The sequence below is a fragment of the Echinops telfairi genome, unplaced genomic scaffold (genome assembly GCF_000313985.2).
Source record: "Echinops telfairi isolate 266 unplaced genomic scaffold, ASM31398v2 ScPeMD7_60;HRSCAF=208, whole genome shotgun sequence".
NCBI lineage: Eukaryota > Metazoa > Chordata > Mammalia > Afrosoricida > Tenrecidae > Echinops > Echinops telfairi.
In genome coordinates, this window is record NW_022103958.1 from 43468085 (window position 1) to 43478403 (window position 10319).

At 58.0% G+C, this 10319-nt stretch overlaps 1 protein-coding gene across 8 annotated transcripts in view; it reads left to right on the forward strand.

The window, feature by feature from the left end:
• DENND2B (DENN domain containing 2B) overlaps positions 1–9796 on the forward strand; it is a 201060-nt gene extending 191264 nt beyond the window's left edge. For all 8 annotated transcript variants that reach the window (XM_045290875.1, XM_045290880.1, XM_045290876.1 and 5 more), the window contains 7 exons: positions 1707–1855; positions 4296–4473; positions 4685–4726; positions 5804–5915; positions 7164–7403; positions 8408–8494; positions 9057–9796. In XM_045290875.1, the coding sequence (XP_045146810.1) occupies positions 1707–1855; positions 4296–4473; positions 4685–4726; positions 5804–5915; positions 7164–7403; positions 8408–8494; positions 9057–9091 (843 nt within the window). In that variant the 3' untranslated portion in view covers positions 9092–9796. The remainder of the gene's footprint in view (positions 1–1706; positions 1856–4295; positions 4474–4684; positions 4727–5803; positions 5916–7163; positions 7404–8407; positions 8495–9056) is intronic.
• Positions 9797–10319: the final 523 nt, after the last annotated feature.

Consider the following 10319-nt stretch of genomic DNA (forward strand, 5'->3'; position numbering starts at 1 on the left):
GGGGGGGGTCCTCCAGAGGAGCTGTGTCACTAGCAGGTGCCCTGGGGGGATCCCTGGAGGCACTGACTTGCTGAGGGACAAGGATGCTTCCCCTGTCACCGAAGGGCAGGGTGGTAGATGCTGGAGCCCCAACTGATGGCTTCTGTTTTGTCAAAACAGGCCACGCCTGAGGGGGAGGGGAGGTAACATAACTGGGGTCCCAGGAGAAGAGAGGAAACACGTTGCTATTGTTACAGAGAGGAGAAAAGGGGCAGATTAGGAAAAGTCAGTTTGCCAGGCAGTGGCAAAGGCCCATTTAAGGTCTTCCTCTCGCGTCCCTCCTCCCCCCACCCCACCGGACTCACCCAGAGTCGGAGGAACTTGAGGGGGTGGGGGGCAGGACAGCAGACCCACCCTGTAGTGCAGTATCATTCTAGGCTTTGCGTTGCTCAGGACTGGGGGACTCTCACTCCCTGAACCCTAAACCCACTGCTTTTGCCTCAAAGAACCCTCTCCACCCCACCCCCTGCTGCCTTTCTGGCTGTGCTATCAGCCCCAGCCTCTTGGGTGGAGAGCAGGGAAGACCTGACATGCAACCTGGGAGCTGCAGCTCTTCCCCGCAGGGAGGAGGAGCTGCAGCCCTGCATGCAGGGCGAGAGCTGCCATCACTGTGCTGACTTCTTGGGGGGGCAGGAGAGGGTGCAAAGCCCTCGGGTGTCATAGTGGTATGGTGTCCTTTCAGCCTTTGCCATATGTACCCATCCCTGAGCCTTCTGGGAGTTCACACCGTGGGGTGGGGGTGGGTGGGGCGAGAGAGTGGAAACCGATGACTACAGCGACTGGTACCCATCCCCCGTTCTGCTGGGGCCGTGGACTGAGGGGTGAGCAAGGAGTTAGGACTGGGGACCAGATGAGACGGTGTGGGGCCAAAGCCCCTGGAAAAGATTGTTCAGTTAGCAAAGGGCTCTGAGAGGGACTGAGCCTCCCACACTCAGGCTTGGGAGGCCTGCAGCGTACATGCTGCTGGCTGGGGAAGGAGCCCGGCAGCTGGCTGCCAGTAGCCTCAGCAGTTTGTCCCCTGCTCCACTTCTAACTGCCAGGATCACTGTTCCCGCCCCCCACCTCACCCCCCACCCCTGCCCTGTGCTGTAGCACTGTCCTTGACACAGCCCTCAGGAGAGCCATGCTGCCCGGCGAGGATGTGGAGTCACTAGTCCTTCCCTGGCACGGGACGGTGAGAGGGCTGGTAGAGCGAGAGGCGAAGGTGGCAGGCTGAAACATCTCCATGGCCTGGAGACCAATGGATGCTAGATCGTGGGCTCTGGTCAGCAGGCACCAGGACACCTGTCTGGGAGATGGGCAGGAGGAGGCTGCAGGGAAAAGCCGTGCTCAAAGAGAAATGAGCTCTGTCTCTCCCTTTCCCTCCACTTGTTCATTCAGGGGCTTCCCCCCCCCACACACACACACGGTCAGCCCTCTGAGCGCATTCGGACTTGCTGTTTGAGTGCTCTGGGGGCAGGGCTCTGGCCTAAGGAGATGAGACTGGACCTTGCTGCCTGATGGGGAAGATGCAGAGCCTTGGAAAAGAAGGGTGGGTGGGAAGGGATCAGCCACTCCCAGCAGCCTGGCGTAGGGAGCCAGGGGTTGAACCACTTGCCTCCCCTCCTGCAGGTGTTAGAGGGTGGCATAGGGAGCTCAAGGTGGCACCCACTTGCCTCCTCCTGTAGGTGTTGGAGCTGCGGCGGCCCATGGACTCCCGCCTCGAGCACGTGGACTTTGAGTGTCTCTTCACCTGCCTCAGCGTGCGCCAGCTCATCCGCATCTTCGCCTCGCTGCTGCTGGAGCGCCGGGTCATTTTTGTAGCCGATAAGCTCAGGTAAGGCCCAGCAGGGCCGGAGGGGACAGCCCTTAGAAACCGGGTCAGTAGGCGGGGCAGTGCTTCTGGGTTTGCATGGTGTGGTCAGGGTCTCTTGGGACAGGACAGGCTAGCAATCCCCTGGGGAGACTGGCTAGTAGAGGGGCCCCTGGAGGCCTTGGTCTTAGGGGTCTCCTGGGGGTTCCTTTGCTCCTCTTGTCACGATGTCCCCGGACAGTCTCTAGGTTACCTGCAGTGTGCTGAGTTGAGGGGCTGTAGAGAAACTTCCTCCTCTGGCCCTTTCCCTGACAAGCCCAGGATCCCTGGGGCGGACGGTAAGGGAGGGTCACCTCCTGTGTGAATGAGGGAGTAGTTGTGTCATCGAATCCACCCTACATAGGGTTTCTGAGACTGTAAAACTTGATGGGAGCAGACAGCCTCATCTTTCACTCAAGGAGCAGCTGGCAAATTCGAACCACCAGCCTTGCAGCTAGCAGCCCAGGGCCTAGTCCACAGCGCCAGCCGGGCTCCCTTCCTGAGAAACAGGAGGAGGAGAAGGGGGGAAAAGCCAGAGGAGCCGACTTTTCCAGATGGTTCCAGGGTTTGGGGGCACGAACCAGACCCCTGCGTGTTCCGTTACAGCCTCCTAGTTTCTGAAGGGACTGTTGGAGTATTCCACCGACCCAGTGAGTTTGGCTTGGACTTTGGTCTGTCAGGTCTGACCAGGGAGAACTAGCAGGGCTGGTGGGTTCAAGAGGCCCCTCCCCCGTGCCTCCTCCAGGGCCCCTCCGCCAGCCCTTAGTGGCCTCCAGCAGTGGCTGGGCCCGAGGTTCCTTTTCCAGTTGATACCACTGGCTCACCCTGGGCTGTGGCTCCCTTTCCCTGCCCCCAGCCCAGCCCTGCAGGGCTATGAATACGGCTATTGTTCCCCTTGGCTACAGCTGCCTGGGAGCACATTCCAGGGCCCTTTTGGGAGGAAGGGCTCTCTGTTCTTGGTCAGACTGGGCATCCCAGTTCTGCCAAGCTTAGAAAAGATGTCCTCCTTAGAGTCTTTTCTCTGACAAGGATTCCCGCTTCTGCCTGGAGAGGGGAGGGGCCGCAGCTCAGTGATGGGCCCGCTTCTGTTCTGTTGCTCCCTTTTTTTTTCTTCCAGTTTTCCACAAGTTTGGAATCCTTTGGTCCTATTGTGGGTTTGGGGCTGGGCTGGGGGCAGTGCACAAAACCTCTCAGCCCCACCCCACACCCCCCTGGAGATTGTGGCACACTGACCTCCCACCGAGAGCGCCCCCTCCCCAGATCTCTTGAAGGAGGTGCAGGGGCACCCCTCAAGCAAGGTCCAGTGGTATTTTAGGAGGTGCTCCGGGACAGCCAAGCAGCGCAGGGCACTGGCTGACAAAGCACGCGTGGTCCTCCAGAGCTCTTTCTCGAAAAGTGGGCTTGTTCCCATCACAGACCGGCTCCATGACTTTTGGCTGGGGGAGTATTTCCTGGAGAGCCCGGGGCTTTTGTGGCAAATAGTGGGGCCCAGAGATGTGAGAGGGGCAGGCTGGAAACTGAGTCGGCTCTTGCGCCTCTGTTCCCTCATCTGTCACGGATCCGCTCCTGACAGCTGAGCTCGGCTCAGGCCAGGAGTGTGTGCTGCGCCCCGACTCTGGCCCTGAACGAATGTGGGGAGCGGGCACACACAGGTCCCTTCAGCTAGCACTTAGGCATTTTCCTCCTGGGCCTCTGAGTCACATTCTGTTGAGTGACGTGGTCCAGAGGCCTGGAGCCCCCTCCAGGCCAAGAGAGGAATGACCTCACGGAAAGAGGAATGAAAGGGAGCGAGCACAGCACCTTGGACCTGGTAAGAAGAGGGCAGCCTCCTCCCCTGCTGGGAGACTTCAGTGCCCTCCCTCCTGGGACAGGGAGACTTGGACTGAGAGGGGGGGGGAAGGCTGCAGGAGCCGGGAAAACCGCCCGTGTCCCAGCTGTGCCGCATAAGACCAGCCTGGCTGGCCCAGGGCACCCAGGCCTGTGCTGTACAATGAGGAACCACTTAGAGGACTCCTGTAGGGCCCTCCAGGTCTGAGCATGTGTGAATTGGGGATCAACTCATGCTCATCTTAACCTTTGTGTCATAGCATAGGTGAGGTCAACCTGTGGAACATTGGTGGCCCTTAGGGATAGGGTGTGCGTGCGTGTGTGTACCTGCGTACGTGTTCAAGTGTTGCTCCACACCTCCAAGATTGACCCTAAGCAGAGGCCTAAAGAGGTTGGCCCAGTGCCCCGGAGGCCGGAAGGTGGGTGCAGGTCTGCAGGTCTGACTCCGGCCCGGGAGCCCCTGCTCTCCATGAGCATTGCTGTCCCGCTTGGCTATTGGGCCTCAGAAGAGAATCCTAGCCACCCCCCCAACAGCGTAGCCCTCACTGGCCTGAAGTGGCTGGGCCTGCCCTCAGTGCCCTGTCTGTCCTCCCGCCAGTACCCTGTCCAGCTGCTCCCACGCCGTGGTGGCCCTGCTCTACCCCTTCTCCTGGCAGCACACCTTCATCCCCGTCCTTCCGGCTTCCATGATTGATATCGTCTGCTGTCCCACCCCCTTCCTGGTCGGCCTGCTCTCCAGCTCCCTACCCAAACTGAAGGAGCTGCCCGTGGAGGAGGTGGGCTCTGGAGAGCAACTGGGTGAAGCGGGGAGGGGGGAGGGGGAAGACGTGGGGATTGGCTATTTCCTGGCTCGTCCTTTCTCCCGGGGGAGGGCTCCCCAACTGTTCCCCCACCCGGCCTTACTGGTGTTCTCGGTGGGAACCTGGGGGTAGTCTGGAGGCTTGGCAAAGGGCACCCCAAATCACTGATGATGATGACTCCTCCCAGGCGCTGATGGTGAATCTGGGATCGGACCGATTCATCCGACAGGTAAGCGCAGGACCAGTGACGCTGTCTGGCCAGGGTGGGGGCTTGTCAGACTCAGGCTTTGGAGAACTCCCTGCCCTGCCTGCCCCACTCCCCCTCAGGCCTCTTGGTTGAGCTCTTGCTCTGGCTGTTAGGGGTCACAACACAGTGGGGTGGGGAGAAATTGACCTGAGCCCTCTAGCCCGCAACAGGAGCTGTCTTTCTAGTGGGTAGTATTGTCAGGTCAGGGTGGGAAGAGCGTGGCCCGGAGGCCTGGAGTCCTAGCGTCTGGACTTGGCCGCCGTGGGGCCCCAGGAACCTGTCTGGGTCTCCCATCTTCTCTGAGTCAGTATCCTCATCGCCATGGCAGGGGAGATCACCTCCCTTGAAACGCGGCCTAGGGTGTTAGTTGAGTGCCCTGCAGAGCTCCTTGGAATGGAAAGGGTTCAATTCCTCATGGGAGTCCCCTGACTCTCTACAGAGAACTCTGTGCCCTGTGCACTGCATGGGCATCTGTGACACACCACGGACAGGGTGACGGATTCCTTGGTACCAGGTATCAAGGAGTAGATGCTGAGCCAGAATGTCGAGACCTGAGGCTAGCTGGGTGCAGAGGCTTCGTGGGAGAGCTGTGCTGGTTAGACCACACACCCTGGGCATCCTTGCTTCCAGCCCAGGATGGGATGCTAATTGAGGCTTTGGCTACCGCTTCTGTTGGCAAAATTGATGCTCTATAGAATCCTTCCAGATCTCCCTGGATGGAAGACAAGCTCCCTGCCCTGAGCCAACTCTGCTTCCCACCCAGAGCTGGGCAGACTTCATCAGGAACCCTGGCTACCCACGCCTACGCCTCGCCAAAAGGGGCTGGTTCTAGTGATTGCCCCCAGTTCCACCACTTGGCCAAGTTTCTTAACCCTTTTGAGTCTCAGTTCTTCAAAACGCATTTGATTGACACGTCTATTTCATAGGGCTCTTGGAGAGTTAGATGAGAGGACACAGGTAAGCTCTTTGTTAGAACTGGGCCCAGCACACAGAAGTGCTCAGTAAACATCGACTGCTACCGATGGCGAGGGCAGCCCCTCTGTTCTTGTCCTTCTGCAGATGGATGATGAAGACACACTGTTGCCTCGGAAGCTACAGGCGGCTCTGGAGCAGGCTCTGGAGAGGAAGAACGAACTGATCTCCCAGGACTCTGACAGTGATTCCGATGATGGTGAGCAGAGCACACGGAGCCCCCTCTGCCCTCGATGGCTGGGCCTGGACCTCGAGTGGACCCTGCTTCTGTGCACCAGGCCCTTCTTGGCCCATGAGGTTTCACGATTGGCCCATAGTTTCACTCCAACCTAGAATTTCCTAGTCCCACTCATGGGCTCAGAGAGCTAGGCCTTGACGGGGTTCGAGGGGAGAGACTTGTATTTACTCAGAGTTTGTTCAGAAATGTGAACAAGGTTGGGGCTGCTTCTGGGGTGGCTGAGGCTTCAAAGGTGGCCCCTTCCCATTGAAACCAGGAGTCTGAGGAGGGAAAACCCCAGTGCAGGTGCCAACCACAGATAGTCTTTGTTTTAGTATGGGTACTTTAGAGAAACAAGTCCACAGAAACTCGTGTTTAAGAGAGAGTTTTATGTAAAGAAAATGTGCATCAAGAAAACACCCCAACCCAATGCTGCCCAAGCCCACAAGTCCAACATTAACCCATTAACCCATATGTCCAACACCAATCCACAAAGTCCTCCTCCATCTCACAAAACACACACTATGATGCCGACTGCAGGAGGACAGCCGAGTCTGAATGTGTAAGCATCTCAGCACTGGCAGGGGTCTCCACATGGCTGCTCCAGCACCCAGGGTTGCATCGGGGTAGGTCCATGTGGCTTCTCCTCAGGGATGTCTTGCAGGAAATCATCCTTGCCAGCTGAAGCAGAGAACTGCTAAGGCAGCTGCACCCTGGTGCGACCATCACAAAGCAAGAGACCCGAGAACTAGAAAGGCGAGGTTCACTGAGCCATTTATCCCTCCGCCCTTCAATTAATCCCACATGTGTTTATTGGCCAGGTTGGCACAGTAAACTAAGTCAGTCGTCGTGGTGACAGACCATTTATCCTGCCTCTTAGGCCTGGCCTCCGCCACTGCAGGATGGAGGGAACATCCTCTTCCTGTGAGGCCAGGGAGACCACGTACGGTGTGGGCAGTGGTTCTCTGGACCTCTGATTTCCACTCTCATTGACCCACCTTGGTCCCTCCCAGACTCTCTTCACTCTGAAATAGTGACCCGTGTCCACGTTGGGAGATTTGGCACCAGGGAGCGTCTGGGCTAGTGACGAGCCTGTAAACAATAGAGATGAAGTTTCGAGAACAAAACTTGGCAGGAAGTTTTGTGGAGAAGAGAGAGACAGCAGTTGCAGGCTGAGGAAGACCTGCTGATTCTTGCCCTGAACCTCAACAACGTCCTCTTCCCTTCCAGAATGTAACACCCTCAGCGGGCTGGTGTCTGAGGTGTTCATCCGCTTCTTTGTGGAGACCATTGGGCACTACTCCCTCTTTCTGACACAGACAGAGAAGGGGGAGAGGGCCTTCCAGCGAGAGGCCTTCCGCAAGTCTGTGGCTTCCAAGAGCATCCGCCGCTTCCTGGAGGTTTTTATGGAATCCCAGATGTTTGCTGGCTTCATCCAAGACAGGGAGCTCCGAAAGTGCCGGGCCAAGGGTAAGGCCGGGGGCTACTGGGGCTCTTCTCCCAGGGTTTTGCTGTGAGCAGGACTGAGGGGCTGTGGGGGGAAACTCCTCACACTTTGTCTTCAGATAGAAACTTCCAACGGCGCTTGCCTCTCCCCTCCTCTTTCTAAACATCTCAGGGCCATCCCTGAGACGGGAACTCTTCACGGGAGCAGAAAGCCTGGCCCTTCTCCTGCAGACTGGCTGGAGGCTTTGACCCGCAGCCTGCACTGGTTAGCAGACCAGTGCGTGACCCCGACACCAACATCCCCTCCTCAGAGGAGGACACCAGGCTGAGCCATTGAGGGGGTTCTCAGAACCCAGGACGGGGCCTGACAGGAGACAGGGCTAGCTGTCTCCGCTCAGGGCCGAGGGGCATCTCCTCTATAGTCATCAGCTTTACTCCAGGGCCTTTTTCATTCCCCTAAGCCCTCTCCTCTGGGTGTTGGCTTGTTCATTCCACCGAGACTGTCCATTTAGTGCAGCGGTGGGGGGGTGGGGGACCTTCCGTCTGCCAAGGGCCATTGGCATAGGCAAGACATCACTCGCAGCCCCTGCTGGTCAAAGAGCTAACTCAGTCCAGTGGGGTGGCTGGAACTGCTGCTCCTGGGTGAGGCCGCATGTGACGTCAGGCGGTCCTGAGGATTTCTCTCTCAAGCCTTCAGTTCGTGCAGCAGCCCTTTTCCGGGCAGCGTGGGGCAGTGGTCTAGAGGGAGCAGCAAGGCGAGGATGTGAGGGCAGCTCTGGAATCGAGCGTGGTGATGTGGCTCAGTGGTGTGCGCCGGGAGACAGGGTACCCAGGAGAATCTGGCTGTCCTCAGTAGAAACCAGTGGGAGGGCACCAGTGACAGTTTGGATGCTCCTTCAGATCGTGATCCCAGATCCTTGGTTTCTCCCTCTTGTGCCCACGGGCCCCTTCACTGCAGTCGTCTCCCCTTGCCTTTTTCCAGTGTAGTTCTATTCCATGCTGCTGACCCTTCTCCTGCTTCTGCCCAGGTCTGTTTGAGCAGCGAGTGGAGCAGTATCTAGAGGAACTCCCAGACACGGAGCAGAGTGGCATGAATAAGTTTCTCCGAGGCTTGGGTGAGTCGCCTTGCTACTGAGAGATAGTCCATGCTTCCCAAGAGAAGTTCAGCTGGGTGACCTCTGACTGGATGCCAGCGGGTGTCTGTAGCGGGGTGGGGCGGTGGGCAGCGCAGGAAGAGGTCCCTTGGTGACCACAGAGTTTCTAGACCAGGGGCCCAAGGATGATGCACACAGGATTTACCAAACTGCAGGCCCAACAGAGACCAGAGGCCCACTAAGGTGTTTGGGCGCACACTTTCCTGAGGGAGCCTATGAGTGTGTCCTGTCCAAGCTGCCCTGGCTGGCACCTTCCCTCCGTGGTCCACCTCTCCACAGAGCTCAGCCAGCAAGCCCACCGTCCGAGTTTCAGGGGGAATTGACACCGGGGTTAAGTGGCGTGGCCCAAGCCTTACCGTGCCTGGGGGAGCTCTAGTGTGCTAGGACCTGCTTTGTCACACCTGCAACCATCGTCCCCAGCCTCGCTTCCCTACTGAGCGAGTTCCAGCTGCGGGAAGACGGGATAGAGGCCGCAGGAGCTGCTGGCCCTGACAGTCTCATTCTGGTCCTCTCTGGCCCACAGGCAACAAAATGAAATTCCTCCACAAGAAGAATTAACCCCTTTGCTGAGCAGCAGCATCCAGTGCCTTGCAGAACCTGGAGCCTTGGCAGGGGTGGGGGGCAAGCCTATGACCCTGTGGGCTCCCGTGGCTGCTCTGCCCCCACTGTCCCCACCCTCCAAGCCAGACCACCTCTGCCATCACAATGTCCCAGGATACCGTTTGTAAATAATCTGCTGTAAGCTTTCCTATTCGGTTTTTTATTGTACCGAGCAAAGAGAATCTGGTAAATATTTGTATATTCCCAAGGGGCCGGGGCTTTCCTGCCCTGCCCGAGCATGGAGGTTTTGCTGGGTGCTGGTGACTATCTCAGCCAAGCCACAGCTCTTTCCCAGAGGCCCCCTGCAGCCAGTCTCGGGCCCTCGAGAGCACATGCTGCCTTGATATGTACAGGAGACCTTTTTTTTTTTTAATCTTAAGAGTTTCTATTTTTCCCCCTGGTTGTCCCCTCCCCGAACCCTCTGTTTTTGAAAGGCAAGGGCCAGCCGTTCCCCATGTGCCGCACGGTTACCAGGCTCTTCGCCTGGTCCTCGCTCGCTCCTCCCACCTGTGAGATGGTCAGTGAGTCCCGGACATCTAGCCTCCAGCTCTGTCAGTGCGCCCTAGCAGGCTGCCACCAGGGCGCCACAATGCGGTACAGGCATCCTTCCCTCCCACTGTCTACGGGTGTCCCAATAAACAGTGTACAGCGTGTGGGCCCAGAGCCCCGTGTGTCTTTGGCTTCATTCTGAGAGTCTGCTCTCTGGGGACTGGGCTGCCCCAGGCCAGGCTGGGCGGAATTGAGCGGGCACGTCGGGAGTTCAGGACTTGATCGTGGGCTTACAGTCAGTGTGGAGCATTGGCCGCACTGAAATGGACTTCTCTGGCTGAGCTAGGAGGCTGGGCCTTAGAAGAAGGTCCCTTCTGTCCACTCTGAGGACTGAAGCGTTCTCGCTAACACAGCGTGCTCCTTGTCCTGAGGTGTGCTCCCTGGCTGAATCAGCCCGTTCCTGTTCGACCTGAAACCCTTCCTCCGTCATTGGCTGTCTGAAACGGCTGGAGAGGATGCCCCGTGAGAGCTGACGCTAAGGCTCGGTCATAGTGTGACCTCTTGCTTACATATCCCTCTTCGATGGCACGCTGTACATTCGGTGAACTGTCTCCTCTCCACCCCACCCCACCCCCCACGCTGGAGAAAACTGCAAAATGCTGAGGAAAAGCAAGGAGAAAACTGGGTCTCTTGGCCT